The sequence below is a fragment of the Elephantulus edwardii genome, unplaced genomic scaffold (assembly GCF_000299155.1).
Source record: "Elephantulus edwardii isolate Elephantulus edwardi_28Jun2011 unplaced genomic scaffold, EleEdw1.0 scaffold00030, whole genome shotgun sequence".
NCBI lineage: Eukaryota > Metazoa > Chordata > Mammalia > Macroscelidea > Macroscelididae > Elephantulus > Elephantulus edwardii.
In genome coordinates this window covers 16810581-16830165 of record NW_006399780.1, presented here as the reverse complement: position 1 = coordinate 16830165, position 19585 = coordinate 16810581, and the positions used below count along the sequence as shown (strand labels likewise).

Here is a 19585-nt window from a genome sequence, read left to right as displayed (position 1 = left end):
TCATTCCCCACCCACTGAGACAACAAGTGAGTCCCCAAAGGGCAAGAGGAGACAGGAGGTGGCCCCTGATCCTCCGAGACCAAAAATGCCCTCTGGCCGGATTGGCCGGTCCCTGATGTACAACATTTCCCAGTGGGCCAGTGCTAGAACATGGAGGATTGAGGTTAGACTAAGAGAAGAACTTCCTGATGAAAAAGTTTTTCTACTGCTCATGGGTGGAGAAAGAGCCTCACATCTCTCATTACTCCACCCTCAGTGTAAACACGGGGCTCCTGCTTGTCAAATGGAGGGAATGGAGCAGATAGCTCCCCTGCTCCCTTTCGCACCCACAAAGCAAGGCAGAAACCCTCTTGACCTCCATCCCTACTGAACCTGTTTGGCTGAGATGACAGCAGGTGGTAGACTTAAGTTGGCTTCATGCAGAACTTACCTATACGCTGAGAGTGACAGCCCACAAGCGCCATTTCCACAAGCTACCCTCCGTGATTTCTGCCATGTTGTCTATTCTGAGTGTCAGAGGGGACGTCCCAAAGCCGTCAAAGCCTCTCATGGGATAAAATTAACACCTGGGAGTGTGGACAGGACAGAGAGACCCACCAGACACCCCAGTACAGGGTTAGACTGGGCTGCAGCTGTCAGGGGAAGAGCTCGCCACCAGCTTGCTGTGTGTGACAGACACCCCAGACCGCCATCAGTCCCCTCCTCTGCAAAGTTCTGATCCAAAGGCCCTGGCAGCTCTCGCCTTGTGATTCTGGAGCCCTCCAGGGCCTGACACGGGATGGGAAGAGGCCCAGCAGCTTGGCAGAGATGCCTGGCCTGGCCTAGCCTTTGATCACTTGGGATATTATCAGAGTCACTATCACAACAACAACCTGAGCTGTCCAGGATTCAGGCTCCTCCTGCCCCAACAGGATAAGGATCGTGAGAGAGAAGATAGACCCCAGACTGACAAGGCATAGCATAGAGCAGGGCTTTGTTCTGTGGTACGTAGGGTCGTAGGATCGCTATGAGTAGGAGTCGACTCAATGACACTTAACAGTGACAACCTGACAAAGAGACACAGTGGGTCAAGAGAAATGGAATGCAGATAAACCCCAGGCCTCAGTAGTGAGAGGGAGGGGAAGTCTCCTCCACTATTAGTCATGGAAGGCTTCCTGCAGGAAGAGAGACAGAGCAAAACAGGGAAGAGAGTTGGAGGGCCTGATTAGAGGAGAGTTCCTGAGGAAGGCTGGAGCCAGTAGACATCAGGGGGAGTACAGGCAGGGGAGCCCGAGGCTGAGCAGGATTGTGCTGGGTTGGAGGAAGGACAGGACTCAATGAGGACACGGTGGAAGTTGTGGTGTGGTCCTCCGGTCCTGCGAGGAATCCAAGTAGGAGAGCACGTGGCCAAGGTGGGCTCAGACTCACCCCCCTCCCCCATCACCAGCTTCAAGGCAATAGCCAGCCCAGGAAGGGCAGCACTAGTCCCAGAGCCTTCTGGTAACTCAAGCGATGGACAAACGGTAGGTGTTGCAGTGGCTAAGAGCAAGAAGAGATCCTAACCCCAAAATGCCTGAGTCCTCATCTATAGGACGCAGCTACACGTCTACCCCATCAGGTTATTCCTGTGATTCAGAGAAGCCAAGAACAATGCCTGGCACACAATGGATGCTTCATAAACATCTGCTAGTATTATTATTCCAGGGTTCCTCCCCCAGTCGTCCTCAAAGGTGGGCAGGACAGGTGGCAACATTCCCAACTTCCAACCAGGGAAACTGAGGCTTAGTGAGCAGAGTGCACGTCCAAGGTTGTCGGAGGATTAGGACTCCCAACCAGGCCCTACCCTGCTGATCTTCCAAGGCAAGATGAGACCAGGCTTGTCAAGGGGGGGACAGGACTGCGACACCCCACGCTCCCCGGGTCTCCCACCCAAGCCCCAGGCGGGCATCAGCAGCCTTTCACCTCATTGGCAAATCCCGTTCCCTCTCCCCTCACTTACCCAGGCCCTACCCTTCCCCTGGGAAACCTTTGCTTATTGGCTCCACTGCTTTCTGATTCCCTCCTTATCTCGCCATCTCCAGGTGGAACAATCAGTAATCGGAGATTAGTTCTGAAGGCACTGAGGGCCCCGGTGGGTGGGTGTGCTGGGATGAGCTGCCACTTCTCAGAGGGGCCCCCTCCAGGGCGTGGGGCCTCAGCTCCTGACCTGACCACATCAGGCCTTCTCACTCCCGCCTTCCTGCTCTCCCAGGTGCAAGCCCTGGAGCAGCGCAACCAACTGCTGGAGACACGCTGGAGCTTCCTGCAGGGCCAGAACTCTGTCCCCTTTGACCTGGGACACCTCTACGAGGACTACCAGGGCCGGCTGCAGGAGGAGCTGCGCAAAGTGAGCCAGGAGCGCGGACAGCTGGAAGCCAACCTGCTGCAGGTGCTGGGGAAGGTGGAGGAGTTCCGAATCAGGTAGGCCGAGCTCCCTGGGGAACACAGTAGGACCTGGGTGGCTCCCAGAGCCAACCTGTACAGGTGGGCAGGAGGGGACACAGTGTCAGAGGAGAGGGGCTAAAGGATGTTTCTCGACTCCAGAAATAACTCACTGAGGACCTACTATGTGCCCACCAGTATTCTAACTACTGCAACAACACCAATCCGTCCCGAATAGTCACCTCTACAGTGAAAGCCAGTCTTGTCTCTGGTTCACAATTAGGCACTGTGCTTTCTGACTCCGCACACCAGCCCATCCACCCTCTGGTCCCCATCAGCATGCCTGTTCTTGCACATATGTTCCACTAGTGATGGGAAATCATGTCACTAAGCTGCAACAACAGATGGACTGATGCCTCGGGTATGGCTCTGGATTATTATCTCGACGGGGCTAGAAAGAAGAGGGAAGTAACTGGAGTGCAGGCAGAGGATGGGAAAAGTGGATTTTGGTTTTGATTAAAGCAGCAATCTCTTATAAGTAATGTGTACCAGGCATTGAGGTTGACTTTGGAAACTGAAAGATAAGGAAAAACACATCTCCGCCTACAAGATGGTTTTAGAGCTTGCTGGGGAAGCCAGACAATCAGAGGGCAGAGTGTGCCCATGGAGAAGGCCGGGGCATGGGTACTGACTGGAGGAGGTGGAGCCTTGCCTCTTACACTTTCTAGTTTTGTGACCTCAGGCAGGCTGCTTTACATCTATCTGCACCTCGGTTTCCTCTTCTGTAAAATGGGGATAATAGAACCCACTGCCATTGAGCTGATACTGATTCACAGTGACCCTATAGCACAGAGTAGAACTTAAATCTGTAACTCAAAATCATGAAAGCTGATCATCTCATCTTTCTCCAGTAGAGCAGTGGGGGGTTCAAACCACTTGCCTTTGGGTTGGCAATGCACTCCTTAGCCACAAGGCTACCAGAGCTCCCTTAGGAATGGTGATGATTGATACCTCTTTAAGGCTGATGCAAGGAATAAAATGGGAGTCCAGCCTGGCAGTCATAAACAGCAGCTCTCCCAGCACCTAGAGTCTTAAAAGCCTGGTGCACAATAGGAGTTTTGCTGGCCAGATTTTAATGTTCTTGGGTTGCTCAGAAGAGACATAATCATCTGACGGGGCAGTGAACATCGATTCAGGGACAAAGATGCTCACATTCCTCCTTTGGCCTCATCTCTTTTGGAAACACTCAGGGAATCTGCTTGTCCATCCTTGCTGATGCCTAACTGGGAAAAAGGATGCCTTGTCAGCTAATCAGAACCCACAAGACATTTTTCTGATACCTACTAGGTCTTTAGCCCTCAAGGGACCCAAGACAAGCAGAGCTAGAGGAGGTCTTCATTCTCGTGTTACAGGGAAGGAAACAAGGTCCAGACGAGGCAGGGGCTTGTCTGTAGTCACAAAGCATGCATGCTAAGTTCAACCAGCTTGCAGCCCAGCTGGTCACCAGGAAGGCTACTTCCATGCACCCAGCCAGCCAGTTCTTGTTGATGAGAGCACTTTGTACCTGGAAGTTCTGTACAAATACTACTACTTGTTGTTTTAATCTGGCTCAGCCCCCTCATTTGGCCTGCTGCCTGGTTTCCATTGCCTGCTGCCTGTTTTTCAGTCTATCTAGACTTGGGGTCTCCCTCATTCTACAGAGGCAGTCCACTAAAGTGTAGGAATGAGAGGCTGGGCCTATCATCAAGGCTGGAGTCTTGGGTCTGCAGGCCAGAGCTGAGGGGCTGAAGTGGGGCTGCACGGAGCCTGAGGCCCCCAGGAGCCAGGAGGCGCCAGGCCGAGCCCTGGTAGGGAGGGGCTGTGCCCTGCCTCTTCAAGGCGATGAGATCAGCCTTGCTTCCAGAAATAAACAAGTTGCGAGCTGGTGTGTGACAAGCTGAAAAGGGCTTGAGAACAGGTTTGGAAGCTGGTGGCTGGCAGACTGGCAGAGGACTGGAGGTGATATGGGGGAAATGGCGTCACCAAGGCCTCCATGGCAACAGAGATTTCCAAAGACTTAGAGACAGCAAGGACCCCAAGGATTAGTAGTGATACCCTTCGTTTACTTAAGTGGAAGCAAAGGTCCCTAAAGAGAAAGCAACTTGCCCAAGGCCACATAGCAAAGACTTGGGGACATCATGTACAGTGGTGCAAGCTGTTCACTGCACGAGAGAATCTTGCTGAGAAAGCAAACTCAGGCTAGAATCCAGTCATGCAACAAGTTGTGCAGATTGGTGCAGGACTGGATGCCCCCTGAGAAAGGGAGACTTTTCCTAGCTCATATTAAGATTAAATGTGAGAAAACAGAAGTCTTATAGGGTCTGGTCCCAAACTAAAACTCAGCTTCTTGCATGAGGCCAGTGGTTGTATTATGCCACCAGAGAGATTCTAGAAAGGCCTGTGGCAAGCCCCATCCCACCTAGCATGTCTGCAGGTCCAGGGGCAGGGAAGACCCACTCTAGACAGGACACTGAGGATACCTCAGGCCCCCATACTTTCAGGGTCCTTCTCTTTGGGATCCTTTCCCAATCTGGCTCCAAGTCTCCTGTCTCCCCTTGACTCACCTTTCCCTGCCCCACCCCCACCCCGGCATGTTTCTATCTGGTGGATCCGGAAGTGACACCCTAGCAGCATAACTTCCCTCTTCCCCACCCCAGTCCCAGCCAAGTGAAAATTCTAGGAGCTGGGAGACTCTGAAGGGTCTCAGGACCCAGCTCCAGGACCTGAGATGCTCCTCCTAGGGTGTCCTGGTCAGCAGAGCTAAAAATAAGTAGAGGATCAGGCAGCAGTGGTCAGAAATGATTCCGTGATGGTCAGTGGTCAGGGCAATAAACAGAACAAGAAGAGGTAAAAGAGAGGGAGAGCAATGAGGAGGAAGAGGAGGTTCAGCACCTCAGAGCACCCCACAAATTGCTCACCCCTAGTTCCTGTTCCCAGGCTGGCAAAATCTGCTAAGCAGGCAGGGAGAGATAAGCAAATGAGGAAGGACTGATCAATGGAGGGCATCTTAGGTCGGGGATCCCCAAGACAGGAAGATCCCCAGAGACTCCTTCGCCCCAGATCCCTGTGTGAGTCCTAAGGCTTTGTAAGGAAGGGCAGAGATCTGTGCTCCCCTGCAAGGTTGCTTCGTGGGCGAGAGAGTCAGGGCAGAGGGCAGAGCTAAAGGCCAGGCCCTGACATGGGAGGGCGCTGGTTCGGGGAGCAACAGTGTGCGCTTTGGTGGGCACTGCCCTAGATACTCCATGTGTGGACTTACTCAGTCCTCATAAACATCACTGTTACTATACTATGCACAGCAACTTAACCAAGTCACACAGCTAGGAAGCAAGGAAGGTAAGTTCTGAGTCCAAGCAGCTCTGTGGCGTCATCTATATCATATATAACCTAAATGTTGTCACTCCCACCATTTGAATCCACCAGCTGCCCTGAGGGAGAAAGGAGGCTAGACATCTCCAATCGAGATGTGCAGCCTCAGAGACCTGGTGGAGGGTCGATATGAGACACAACCAACTCAACTGCAGTGAGTTGCGTTGAAACTGGCTCCGGAGCACGTTACCCAACTGCGACACTCAATAGTCACCAGCTTAGACCAAGCCTTTCTGGAAACCTCAGTCTCCTCATCTGTAAAATGGAACCACTAGCTATGGGCCCTGAAGATCACAAGAGAGAATGGGGGGGAGGGGGGGAGAAAGAATGTAGGTAGAGGGAAGATGGTCACTCCCCCCTCCAGTTGGGGCACTTCATGGGCATTTTGTTGGCCGGTCCCCCTCTCTATTACCTCAGCCTCAGGGCTGTGGTCTGTACCCTCAGAGCTCTTCTCAGACTTGGGTCTTGAAAGGGTAAATGTTTGCATCTAGCACTCTGTCAGTCAAGTTCTAGCCTCCTGTAGGGGCTCCCCTCGGTTCCTCAGTCAGCTTGGTGGGTGGGAGTGCAGTGAGGAGGCACTGAGGGGGAAGGGCAAGTCCAGCTCCAGCCAGCTGACCTAGGTAATGGGTGACGCTGCCTCCACCATGAGGTCAAGGGCTGGGGCAGACAGGCGGCTATAATTAGAGCCAGTGATTCAGGCATTCCCTGGAGAGGAGGGCGGGAAAACAGGAAGCCACAGAATCCCCACATCCACTGGGGCAGGGAAGTCTCAGGCTGGCAGACACCCACCCACGTGGGGCCAAGACAAACACCTTGATAGGAGGAAGAGGTCAAGGTCAGGGACCAGGGATCTCGCTCCCTCAGCCAACTATGCCCTTGTTCCAAACATGAGTTACACCTGAGGAAGAAGGAGGCAAGCCTGAAAGAGAGGGACCCCACCCCTGTGGAGGACTGACTGTTCACATTGCATCAGAGGTGGGCTTTGTCACCTCACACACCCACACATCCACACCCATACCTCACAGAAGCCGAGAGAGAAGTGTGACATCACTGGCCCAAAACAAGCCATGGGTCAGTCTGACTGCAAAGCCACACTCTCTCTGACCTCATTTTGGAAGGAGCATGAGAGGCGGTGTCCACCTTCTAGTAAAGCTTCAGTGGGGACCAGAGGAAGAGGATAGGTGACCATCGGGGAGGGAGAGGGAGGGAGAGACTTGGGTATAGAGAGATAAGGGGTTGCATCCACCTGAACGGCCTCTTTGTTCTAATTGGTTCAGTTGAACACTGGCATCGACTCAGTTCTCTCTCCCTCTCTCTCCACTCTCTCCCCCTTCCCTCCACCCTTCCACATCTCCTGTCTCTTCCTCCCTCTCCCCCTCTGCCCCTCTGTCCCCCCATCTCAGATACGAGGAAGAGATCTCCAAGCGCTCAGACATGGAGTTCACCTTTGTCCAGCTGAAGAAGGTAGCCGGGGCTCAAGCACCCTCCTCCTTCCTCCTGGGCCTCTGCCCTCTGTCCCTCAGACCCCTCTGCTCGTCACATTGTCACGTTTATTGCAACCCATAGCGGCCCCATGTGACGGAGCAGAACTGCCCCACAGTGTTTTCTTTGCTGTAATCTTGAGGGATGCTGTTTGCTAGGCCTTGCTCCACTGCAACAGCTGGCTGGGTGTGAATTACCAACATTTTGGTTAGCAGCTTATGGCCACCAGGGCTTCTTCTCTTCCTCTACTCCCAAATAAAGTCCTCACAGGCTTGATTCTCTTATCAGCAGACAGACAGAAACTAAGATGCCTCTGTCCCCATGTTCCTCCTTTCTCCCAGAGGGATCACCCCACTTTCACATAGGAAACAAAGAACTTGTCCCCCACTCCTGCCTGGGACCCCTCTGTTCCCTGTCTGATAGCACACTGCTCCTCCCAACCCCAGGACCTAGATGCAGAGTGTCTTCGGCGGACTGAACTGGAAACCAAGTTAAAAGGCCTGCAGAGCTTCGTGGAGCTGATGAAAACTGTCTATGAGCAGGTGAGTGAGAGGGGCCAGGGTCCTGCCCAGCCAAGAATCAAATGGTATGTGGGAATGGGCCGCAGAGAAAGCTGGGCGTCCAGCAGAGTGTGGGCCTTCAGCAGACATTTATCCTTTCTGACCACAGATATAAGAACCTCCTAAACCTCTTCCTCTGTTGATCCCATCCTTCCCCCATCACCCACGAGCATGGAGCACGGTCATGTTCCCAAAGAACTCCCTCAGGGAGAACATGCATCCTGAAGTGTGTGTGGAGCACTGAGAGCGTTCAGAGGACTGGGCACATCCAGGCAAGAATCATGCAGTTGGCCAAAAAGACAGGAGCCACAGAGACTTGTTGTCATTGAATCTATTCAGATTCATGGTGACCTTGTATCTGTCAGAGCAGAACTGCCCTCCAGGGTTTTAATGGCTGGTTGTTCATACATAAAGAGTGGAGAGTCTCCCTCTCAGTCAGAAATGTCTGCTAAAATGATCCTGCAAGCTGCTGTCCAGAGCCACGTGGCCTTCCTTGCCCTGTGGAGATTGAGTTGCATGGCTATGCTTGGCCATGCTCCTTCCCAGCAGGCTCAGCACCTATGGAACTGACAGCTGTTTGTGGCCATGAGGTAGAGCAGAGCAGAGCAGCATCACAACCCTTGGGGCCAGCAGGAAGGCAGCCCTCCCAGGAAGACCGCTCGCACTGTGGGCTAGGAGAGCTTCGCGTTCCTGGACTAGTATGATGGCCTCATAAGAGGCTGCCTGTGGTGCGATGCTTGTGGGCTGGTGTGGCGCAGGTCACTATCAATGACACTGAGATGTAGCACTCTTTCCTGCTAGCCCAGGCTCTAAGGCAGGATGCAGGCCTGCCAACGTGGTGATACAACCGAGAGGCTGAACATACAGCAGTGTGCCGGGGCATTGCGGGAAGTACACCCCCACCGTGTGCTTGGCCCCGGTCTCATTAACAAAGAAAGGGCTGCAGAGATCCTGCCTCTGACCTTTACGGTTCTTGAGACCTTGGGTATGTTTTCACTTCTCTGTGCTTCTGTTTCCTCATCTGCAAAATGGAGACAGTAATACTACCTGCCCAGCACAGTTGTGGTAGTACTCACCTTGTATAATTGCTTAAACCCATTCATTCATTTGGCAAATATCTATTATGTTCCAAGCTCTGGCCCATTATTGTTTTTGTTTACCACCGAGTCTGAACTAATGCATAGCTGACCGTTCAAGTGCGTTTTCAGAAGCAGTAAATCACACGGGGGATGTCTGCCCATTGTTCTACTATGGTGCAGCTGGTGAATTTGAACCACTTACATCTGTGTTAGCAACACAATTCCATACCACTAAGCCACCAGAGCTCATTAAAGTAGCATTCAAAGTCAAAATCCCTGCTTAGCTGAGAGGAGATGGAATAAGCAAGTGAGCAAATACCTGAACAAGGTCAATGTAGAAGGAGACCAGACTCGGATGCCTGGTGCCCTAATAGTGCTGGAGGGAAGGAAGAACTTCAGATCCCCTTCAGGAAGGCCTCGCAGAGAAAGTGCTGGTGAGCTGGGGCTCCAGATGGACAAGAGCCAGCCCCAAGGAGATCTGGAAGAAGGTGGAGGGGAGAACTGAGCAAAGCCCATAAGTCAGGAGCAGGTATCGATTAAAGGACATGAGGCAGTTGTGGCTAGGGAAAGGAGGCCCTGCAGGAGCCCCTCAGAGAGGAAGTCACAAAGCCCTGGCAGGGGTCAGGCCATGGAGGTCCAGGGACTCCATCGAATAAGGAGCTTGGGGACTTTTTCCTAAGTGAGAGGAGCAGCTCACTACTGGTGGGTGTGCTGTGGAGGAGTGGCTATGGCTTGTGCTTTTGTGAGACTGCTGTGGGAGAGCAGCTGTAGTGAACATGGTAGGCGCTTAGTACCTTATAACAATTATTGCTCTGGGAAGCAGCAAGGTTTTGAATTGGTGCTTGTATTCCTCTCCATGTATCAGTTAATGCTGAGAAGGCAACACTGACCCCTTCCTAAAAAGATTGCACACATCTCTGGGTCTCTAAGTCTTCACTCTCTAACAGAAACACAGTGCAAGTCACACAGGTAATTTTTCATTTTCTAGTACCATCTCCATCATAGTTACCATCTAGCCAATTCCAATTCCTAGGCAGAATTTTTAGAAATCTAAAAAAAGAAGATAAATAAAATTAATTGTAATACATATTTCAAATCACTCAATATATCCAAAATGTTATTTTATTTTAAATTTTCATTTTATTATTTGTGTGTGTGCATGTACCGTCAAATCAGATCTGACTGGTACAGGAGGAGATTGTCCCTCCTTCCCCGGAAGAGCATCTGGTGGATTCGAACCGTGCGCCTCTGGGATTGCAGTGCAGCTTCTTGCCTCTAGGCCACCAGAGCTCCCCCAAAATGTTATTTTGACACCAGTAATTTTTTTTTAATTAAAGGCCTATTTTATATACTTTTCTCATACTAAGTCTTTGAACTGTGGTGTGTATTTCACACTTAGAGCTCATCTCAATTCATGCTGGACAAAGTCAAGTGCTCAGCAGTAACACGGCCATTACCATTATTGTTGGACGTCACTGAGTTGATGAGGATGGCACAGGACAGGACAGGGTTCAGATCTGTTGTTCATGGTCGCTATGAGTTGTACTCAACAGCATCTAAGAAAAACCTAGTTCATTCTGGTTCATGTTGGTGCCAATGTGCACAGAGTAGATCTGCTCCATAGGATTTTCTTGACTGTGATTTTTACAGAAGCAAATCACCAAGTCTTTCTGCTGCAGAAGCACTGGGTGGGTTTGAATAACCAATTTTGGGTTAACAGGTGACTGTGGTTATTGGCATTGGTGTGCTCTACTGAGTCAAAACTGACTCCTAGATGACCCTCCAGAGGATTTTTTAGAGGCCATAAATCACAATCGCACGGGAGGAGCAGCTGGTGCATTTAAACCACAAGCCTTTGGGTTGGCAGCTCCACTCTACCACTAAGCCATCAGAGTCCGTAGCAGATGACTTGTATTGTTGTGGCTATTAGGTGCCATGAGTCAAGTATGACCCATTGTGACCCTTTAAACAGCTGTTCTGAACCCGGCCCTATCCTGTGCATCGTCATCATCTCTGAGACACTAGAGGCCGTTGTTGAAGTCACAGCGTCAATCCATCTCACTGGGAGTCTTCCTCTCCTTCACTGACCCTCTATCTTTCCAAGTGTGATGTCCCTTTCCAAGCAATAGCCTCATCAACTACATGTCCAAAGTATGAAAGACAAAGCTTGGTCATCCTTGCCCTCACACCCTTTCCAGGACACATCTGGTTTTTTGGCAGTCCATGAGATAGTCAGTACTCCTCTCCAGCATCACTCAAAGGTATCAATTCTTCTTCTGGCATTCTTATGACTAGGGGCTACCATAATGGACAGGGAAGTTCTGAGCAAAGGAAGTTGCCAGCTATGGCTGCCTTCAGTGAAAGTCAGACATAGTAGAACATGAGTAGCCCCCAGAGAGTTCTGCACTCTGGTTTTAATTTAGCACACCAGATCAGAAAAGGTGTGCTGGACAGGCTCACCCTTTGTATCCTAATAAATAACCCTCATCTCTTCAGCACACACACACATACACCCCTTTGGGTCTTCCCTGAGCCCAGAAGCACCTCTGGGTAAAATAAGACCTGGAAAAGTGCTGAAATATCCCTCCCCAACCAGCTCAGCAGGAGCCGATGGCCATGGGGCTCTTCAGAGCCTCATCTCCACCCACTGCAGCCTCCTTGGGGATTTGTCTACCTCTTGAGGCCATCACAAGGCTTCATGACTGACAGCCTTCTAGGACATGGGGCCAGAGCAAGGACCCCACCACATACTCACATTCTCCCTCCAGATTGCATTGCAGCATTCAACGTGAATTCCTGTTTCCCTGTGCATCTGAGTCTAGCTACATCCAGCTGGAACACCACCTGCCCCACCCATAAACTCTGGTTCCTGGGAGATTAACTGGGAATTTGCTGACAATCCTCAGAGCCAGGAGCAGCCTGGGGACCTAGCTCTGCAGAGAACCTGGAGCTGGCTGGGCGATGCTGGCGCCAGCCCTCAAGGTATCTTGAGGAGATTGCTCCAGAAATTGGCTACCCTGGCCACTGAGACCTGGCTTCATCACGTTTACCAATTACAGCAATGTTATACTCAGTGCCTGCTTACTGAGCCCCTACTTTATACCAGGAACTCTGCTAAATGTTTCCATACCTAATCTCATTTAATCCTCACAACAACCTTATGAAGTAGGCACTTTGACATGAATAAGAGAGCACTAGTTTTTTGAGCTGCTTGGATTATGTTAATTGAGCAGGTAATTTTAATCTCTGTATGCCTTGATTTCTCTATCGATAAAATGGGGAGAATAATAGCAACTGCCTCCCTGAGCTGCTGTCAGGATTAATTTTATTAATACGCCTAAAGCACTTAGAACCATTTGGGGCACATGTTGTGCTGTTAACTAAAAGGTTGGCAGTTCAAATCCACTAGCCACTCCAAAGGGAGAAAGATGAGGCCGTTTCCTCTCATAAACATTTATAGTCTCAGAAACTTGATAGAAGGCCTCCATAATTTGGAATTCATGTGATGGTAGTCAGTGAGTTTGAGGGGTGGAATGTTGGTATTCAGTTCTATAATTGCACTCATTTTCATTGATGAGAAAACTAAAGCTTAGAGAGATTTAAAAATTTAGCTGGAATATTCAGAGTCCTGTGCCATTAAATGCTACATTTTGCTGGCCAGCACTATATTAGCCCTGGAGTCACCTTCAGTCCTGACCTGTGGCCTTCAAGAGGGTGGCCACACACATGGCATCCCCCTCAGACTTTGGCTCTCAGGGAAGCTCTAAATTGTTCTTTGGCTTAATTCTTGCCAACTTGGAGATGCACATCCTCTTTAAGGGACCCATCTCGTGGTGGCATTTCCACACCACACAGGCAAGCATTGTCGTGTCATATCCTCTGCAGCCTGGAGGGGCCGGCATGCCTGAACACATCTGTGGATGTTTTAAACCCTCCATTTCCTGTGTCTGTTGCCAAGGTCCTGCTTCCCCTGCCCATTTTCAGAAATGACAAGAAACTACTGCATCAGCTGCGTTGTCCCAGTCCTTCAACTCCAGCAGGGAAGCCCTCTCCACCTCTGCTGCGCCCTGATAGTGCCCTAGCCTTTTCCTGGTCACTTTGTAGGGATTAATGGCCACCAAGTTGACCCCAACTCATGGTGACTCCACAACCAATAGGACTGGACTATTATGATCCACAGGATTTTCATTGGCTGGTTTTCGTAAGTAGGTTGCCAAGCCTTTCTTCCTAGTCTCTTAGTCTGGAAACTGCATTGAAACAGCACAGAAACATGTAAGACCCCACACTGTCAGACAAGTGGTGACTGCACCTGGGGTGACTGGCCAGACAGTAGCAAGTGCTAAATTGGGCCTAGATGAGACATGATACTGAAGGTTCAATCCAGAGCTCCTTGCGCAGACTTACCCTAATGCTGCGTCTCTGACACCGTCCATAGCCAAGCCCTCACCAGGGCACTGACCACATGTGAAATATTAGTCTTGGATAGGAATCAGAGGCTGAGTGTTAGTCTGTGAGCTTAGTAACCACCAACCTTACTCTGGCCTGCACGTGGCTCTCTGTGATGCTCATCTGCAGATCAGCACCTCAACAAGAGACCCCATGAGGGCAGACACCGAGTCCAGGCTCCTGCTGATTACAAGGTGTCCAGAGGGCTTGCACAGTACCTGCCACTGCCCAGCTTCCTTTTATGTAAAGAAGTCTGTCCTGATCTCCACGAGATGCTGGGACCAGGGTGCACAGAAAGCAGCTGGATAAGAGCAACTTTGCTCAGCCTCCCCATCAGCTCAGGAAGCTCCAGGGCACCTTAGAAGCACCAGCCTGCACCAGGCACTGAAACCAGGAGTCAACCACAGCCTCCCTTAGCATAGAGGTGGGGAACAGTCAACTGCCAGGAAGAGCCAGGAAACTGCACCTGAGGCTGAGCAGGACCCCAGATCCAACAGGCAGGTGTCAGCAGATGCAGGGAACAGAGGGGCGTGTTCTAAAAACCAGCATGGGAGCCTGCCAGCAAAATCTTGACCGAGAGTGAGTCGTTATAGATTGGAACTCTCATGTAGCACAAATGGTTAAATGTTCAACTATTACCTGAAGGGTTGGCAGGTTAAGCCCATCCAGGGGTGCTGCAAAAGAAAGGCCTGGCAACCTTCTTCTGAAGAATCCCAGCCTCAAAGACCCTGTGAGACAGGTGTGCTCTGTGCGTGTGGGGTTGTCCAGACAGAATTGACTCAATGGCAGCCAGTTTGGATTTTTCTGCTTTAATCTATAGATTAAAGAGAAGCATAGAGTTAGAGGAACCAACCACCATGTGTGAACTTTGTTTGGATCCTGATTCAAACATACAAGTGGGGAAAACTTTTGAGGCAATCAGAAAATTGGGAGGTTTGATGGGTGAGGTCAGGGTCAGCTGAAGGGTAGGCTATGAACGGCAGTAGAAGCACCCTCCAGCCCAGGCTCCATACAGTCCCTCCCTTGGGAAGCCTACTTCCTACAGACTGGGCCCTGAGCCCTGCTGGCCCTTTGCCTGGCTCTCTTCCTGACTCAAAGGCTCCCTGCCAGGCCAGCCCGGTGACTCACTCTGCACAATGCTGGCAGCGGACACTCTTTACTCCTCTCTGGCTCCTCCCTCCCAAAGGAGGCCTGCCTGGCCTGGCTGCTCTTCTGCACCTCCAGAGAAGCAGCCTGGCCCCAAAGAATATGAAGACCCCCTGTTTCCACCTGCCTCCCTACACACCCCTGAGTATGCTGGCCAGCAAGATGCTAGGCTGTAGACAAAGCGTGAGGGGAAGCCAGCCTGGGACTAGGAAAACAAGATAGCTGTGGCTTCTTGCCATGGCCCTGGAGGCTTCTGAGCAGGGAGAAGGCAGGGGCTCTGGAGTCTCGCTCTGCACTCACTGGCCCCAGAACCTCACTGTGCCTCAGTTTTCCCTTTGCAAATTGGAGCCAAAGAGGGCACCAGCCGCAGGGAATTAATTGTGAGACTGTATGGAAGCCACTGAACACACATCCTGGTATAGACAGAACCTTCGGGAAATGATAGATGTTAGTGTCTCCAGGTATCTCTGGGCAAGTGAGTTGACAATTTTTCAGCAGGCAAGAGGCAGAGAAGACAGAAGACAAGGATAAGACAATGAAAAGTTTGTAGCTAAATCCTTTTGTTGTTATCTGAAAGCCCCTCAGCTAGGAAGGGGATGAGAACTAGCTTTCCTGGTGACCCCATGTTTAGGTGGTAGATGTGGGACGTCAGCCTGAGCCACCTGTCCCCATGTTTAATGACGCACAGGAGGAGGGGGTGCATTGGTCAGCCCCTAGCTACACCTTGTCCTTATCAACTGTGGACTTCCTTCTAGCTTTTCTTGGACAAACTGAGATGTACCTTATGCCTGGCAATGTGCCCATGGAAAAGGCTCTGCCCAGCCCACAGGGAGCTCCTGTCCCTGGAGAGACAGAACTATGACATTAGAGCCATGATCAAGGAGCCTGGTGCTCCTGAGCCCTGGGCCTTGTCCCACCAGCCAGGAAGAGCGTGTCCAGGCAATGGCAGTAATGCAGATGGTAGCTTGAGTGCATGAAGTCAAGCATCTCTCCACACCCAGGGTGGGAGAACAGCCAGGGTGAGCAGGGGTGCTGACCCAGAGACCCAGTCAGATGGAACACCGGCCAGGCCTATGCCAGCCTCACAGTTTTTGCTGTGTTTCAGTTCATCACCGCAGCCACGCATCAATCCTTTCATTGAGAATCTTCCTCTTTTCACCACCCCTCTAATTTACCCAGCACAAAGTCCTTTGCCAGATACTAGTCCCTCTTGATAACCTGTCCAATGTATGTCCCTCTCTGATGGCTGCTCCTGGCCATCCTGGATGGACCCCTGTGGACTGTGCCGCATGCAACCTTCTGAGGAGCATTCTGGTTGTATTTATTCTAAGACAGATTTGTTGGTGCTTCTGGAAGCCAGTGAGAGCAACTTGTGGCATATACTTAATATTCTCTCCCAGCATTCTAATTCAAAGTTCTTCAGTCATCTTTGTTCACTGTCCAGCTTTCACATGCACATAAGACAACTGAAGACACCATGGCTTAGGTCAGGCACACCTTACTTTTATAAGATGCATGGAGAGGCGTGATGGAAGAAGGGAGAGATTGCACTCTTTGCTCACCTGGGAAGGAAGGAACTGGGGGTGGCAGAGAACACAAGGGCACAAGGACCATCTGCCAACCCCTGTCCTAACACACACATCACCATCTATGTGCCTGACCAGGAGCTGAAGGACCTGGCAGCCCAAGTGAAGGATGTTTCAGTGACTGTGGGCTTGGACAGTCGCTGCCACATTGACCTGAGTGGCATCGTGGAGGAGGTGAAGGCTCAGTATGACGCCATCGCAGCGCGCAGCCTGCAGGAGGCCGAAGCATACTCCCGGAGCCAGGTCTGTCCAACTTGACTCATAGGTTGGGGATGCAGCAGGACGGGAGGAAGTGAACAGTGATGGCTGAGGTCTCCAGCAGCAGCAGGGTGCCCTGGGGGCAGCAAGGAGCCTCTAGGACTGGGGATGGGGACGCACCAGACGGTGGATGGGGAGGGCATCAGTCAGCTCACAGCAGGTGTGAGGTAGTGAGGGTTCAGAGCCCAGCTCCGCACGAAGCCCACACAGGCTGTGGTCTCCAGGAACCCAGCTTCACCAGGTCACATGTGGGCACAACCCACAGGACTCAGTCCAGGGCAGCCAGGTACAGCCGTCATGATGGGGCGTGGGGGTAGGAGAGAGGCTGGTGCCAGGGACATGGTGGGGAGACATGGTGAGGGATTGGGCTAGTCGTGAGATGAGAGGGAAAGGAGCAGAAACCGGGGAAAGGGTGCTGGTAGGGACACCCATGGTGACCCCTCCATGTCCCCGCCCCAGCTGGAGGAGCGAGCTGCCCGCTCAGCCGAATTCGGGAGCAGCCTGCAGAGTAGCCGCAGTGAGATTGCAGACCTCAACGTGTGCATCCAGAAGCTCCGGTCCCAGATCGTCTCCATCCAGAGCCACGTGAGCATCTGAGGGCCCACAGGAGAGGGGGCAGGAAGCCACACACACAGAGCACATGTGCCGCACGCAGGCATGGCCTATCTAGGTGACCCTGGAAACCTCTGTGCCTTAGCTTCCTCACCTGTGAAATGGGCCAGCAGTGCAGCCTCCCTAGTGGTGACGCCTCAGTGTGCTTTGTAAACTGGCCAGGGCTGTTGGCCTGTTAAAGGGCCCTCCCACCTCACAAGGGAGTTCTGAAGGTTGAGGAGTTGCATTGCCAACCCAAAGGCAAGTGGTTCAAGTCCACCAGATGCTCCACAGGAGAGAGATGGGCCATCTCATCCCATGTGATTTACAGCTTCTAAAACCCTGCTGGAGGGTCACAATTGGATGACAGTGTTGAGTTGAAACCTCCCATGGCTAAAGACCTCTGCCTCCCTCCCAGGCCTCCCATTAACTAGAAAGAAGGGAGCAGAGGCCTGGACAAGTAATTGGACAGGATCCTTAGGTGACCCGTGCTGCTTCCCTCTGGCCTCAAGAAAGTATCTCCTTATGTCTAACCTCAGGTCCCTCTTGCCTTCAAGTGCAACCCAGAAATGCCATTGCTCCTCCTCCTCCTCCATACAAGCCCACCAAGGACCCAGTGAGTTCCTGGTCATGGCCCTCACTCCCTCCCACCACGCCTTCTCACTGGTCCTTTCCCTATGTGTCATCCTGACTGCAGTGCCTGAAGCTGGAAGAGAACATCAAGGCGGCCGAGGAGCAGGGTGAGCTGGCCTTCGAGGATGCCAAGGCCAAGCTGGCCCAACTAGAGGCTGCCCTGCAGCAGGCCAAGCAGGACATGGCCCGCCAGCTGCGCGAATACCAGGAGCTCATGAACACCAAGCTGGCCCTGGACATCGAGATCGCCACCTACCGGAAGCTGGTGGAGGGCGAGGAGAGCCGGTGAGGGATTGAGAGGGGAAGAGAGGGCTTGGGAGCAGCCCCACAGAAGTCAGGATCCCCTCCAGCATGGCAGAGTGAGTCCAGCAGGCCTGGGTGAAAGTTCATGCCCCACCACTTACCAGTAAAGCTTCTTGGCCCATTTAGTGAAATCACATTTCCCTATCTGGAAAATGAGCTGATAGTAAATATGTAAATATGGCCTGCCTCACAGGTGGGCAGGGGAAGGATTGAGATTTTGCATGCAAAAGCCTATCACAAATAAGTGCTCAGTAAACATTAACTGGAGTCCCTGCATACTGCAGAGTTAATGCACCCAGCTGCTTTCCAGAAGACCCTCCTCATTCCACCCACATGTGTCTTAGAAAAAGAACTGGCAATCTATTTCCAAAATACCCTTAGAGTACATGTCTGCTCTGTCATTTGTGGAATCTCCACATAGTGGAGTCATCACCATGACAACTGACTTAAAACATCAACCAGCCTGGCCTGCCTTCCTTTACATTCATTGAGGACTCAGGAACACCCTCTAGAGTTACAGCTGAGGGGTGTCAGTATTTATGAAAAGGAGTAAGGACAGAGGCCCAAAAAAGAGGACAAGCCCATCACACAGTAGGGCAATCCCAGGGCTGGCCCTGCCAGCTGCCACCCCCCAGCAAGCCCATCTCAGAGGAACTGAAGCCACAAGCTCCTCACACGCCACCATACTCCTCCCCCAGGATGGAGCTGCCCTCAACTGCTGTGGTCAGCACTGTGCAGTCCCGATGCAGAGCCAGTAAGTATGCACGTCCCCAGGGCCCGTGGTGAGAACAGCTCAGGGGGGCATCGGGATCATAACCCTAAAGCATCATCTTAAGCAGCTCCCAAATCTCCAGCCCCTCCTGCCCCCTACCCCTTATTTCCTCTGTAGTTGCCTCCAAGTCAAGCCTCTCCAAGGCCGCCCCGCGAAAGAAGAAAACCAAAGGCCATGTGATTAAAATCACGGAAACATCAGAGAAGTTTCTCTCCCAGGAGTCAGAAGCCTCCGAGTAAGGCAGCTGGACCCCAGGAGCCCTGACACTTAAGCTAGAATCAAGAAAGCAGCTAGAAGCCTCTGGATTGGGAGTGGAGGCAAGACCTGATGCTGACCTAAGAGGAAGAGGGTTCAATCGGGGACCACTTTACTGTGGGTTCGCAGGGTGGGAGGGAATCTCACCAGCTGCTCAGACCTACCCCACATCTCATGTCTCACCCATCCAACCTCTGGCCAGTGATTTTCCTAGCTAAGGAAAATGGAATTTGAGACCAGTCTTGTCTCCATCTCTCCTCAGTCTCCTCCCCTTCACCTCTCCTCCACAACATAGGACTCTAACCAAGGTCCCTTTGACTCTCTTGCCTGATCCTTGCCCTAAACAGTCTCAGTCTTGCCTGGCTCATTCAGTCCTGTCCCAGCGATGGATGATGGACTAGGGGCTGATGAGAACTACATGGGTACCCTCACTCCTCATCTGGAGTTCCTGGAAGGCCTTGTGCTGAGTATCCCCAGAATTCCCTCCACCTCTTGGGCACCCCTCCCCAACACCTGACAGTATTAGGGAGTGAGGGGAAGAGGGGCCTGAGCCTGGACTTCTGAGAACAGCCCAGGCTCCGTCCCTCCTCCTCCTGTGGGCCCTTCCCAGGAGCTCATGTTCCAAACTGGCCAGCTCTGAGCACCTTCTTCTATTCTTGCCATAATCAA

At 51.9% G+C, this 19585-nt stretch overlaps 1 protein-coding gene across 1 annotated transcript in view; it reads left to right on the top strand.

The window, feature by feature from the left end:
- KRT80 (keratin 80) overlaps positions 1 to 18900 on the top strand; it is a 22683-nt gene extending 3783 nt beyond the window's left edge. The window contains exons 2-9 of the mRNA XM_006883851.1: positions 2231 to 2439; positions 7209 to 7269; positions 7734 to 7829; positions 16183 to 16347; positions 16822 to 16947; positions 17651 to 17871; positions 18588 to 18643; positions 18779 to 18900. Of these exons, the coding sequence (XP_006883913.1) occupies positions 2231 to 2439; positions 7209 to 7269; positions 7734 to 7829; positions 16183 to 16347; positions 16822 to 16947; positions 17651 to 17871; positions 18588 to 18643; positions 18779 to 18900 (1056 nt within the window). The remainder of the gene's footprint in view (positions 1 to 2230; positions 2440 to 7208; positions 7270 to 7733; positions 7830 to 16182; positions 16348 to 16821; positions 16948 to 17650; positions 17872 to 18587; positions 18644 to 18778) is intronic.
- Positions 18901 to 19585: the final 685 nt, after the last annotated feature.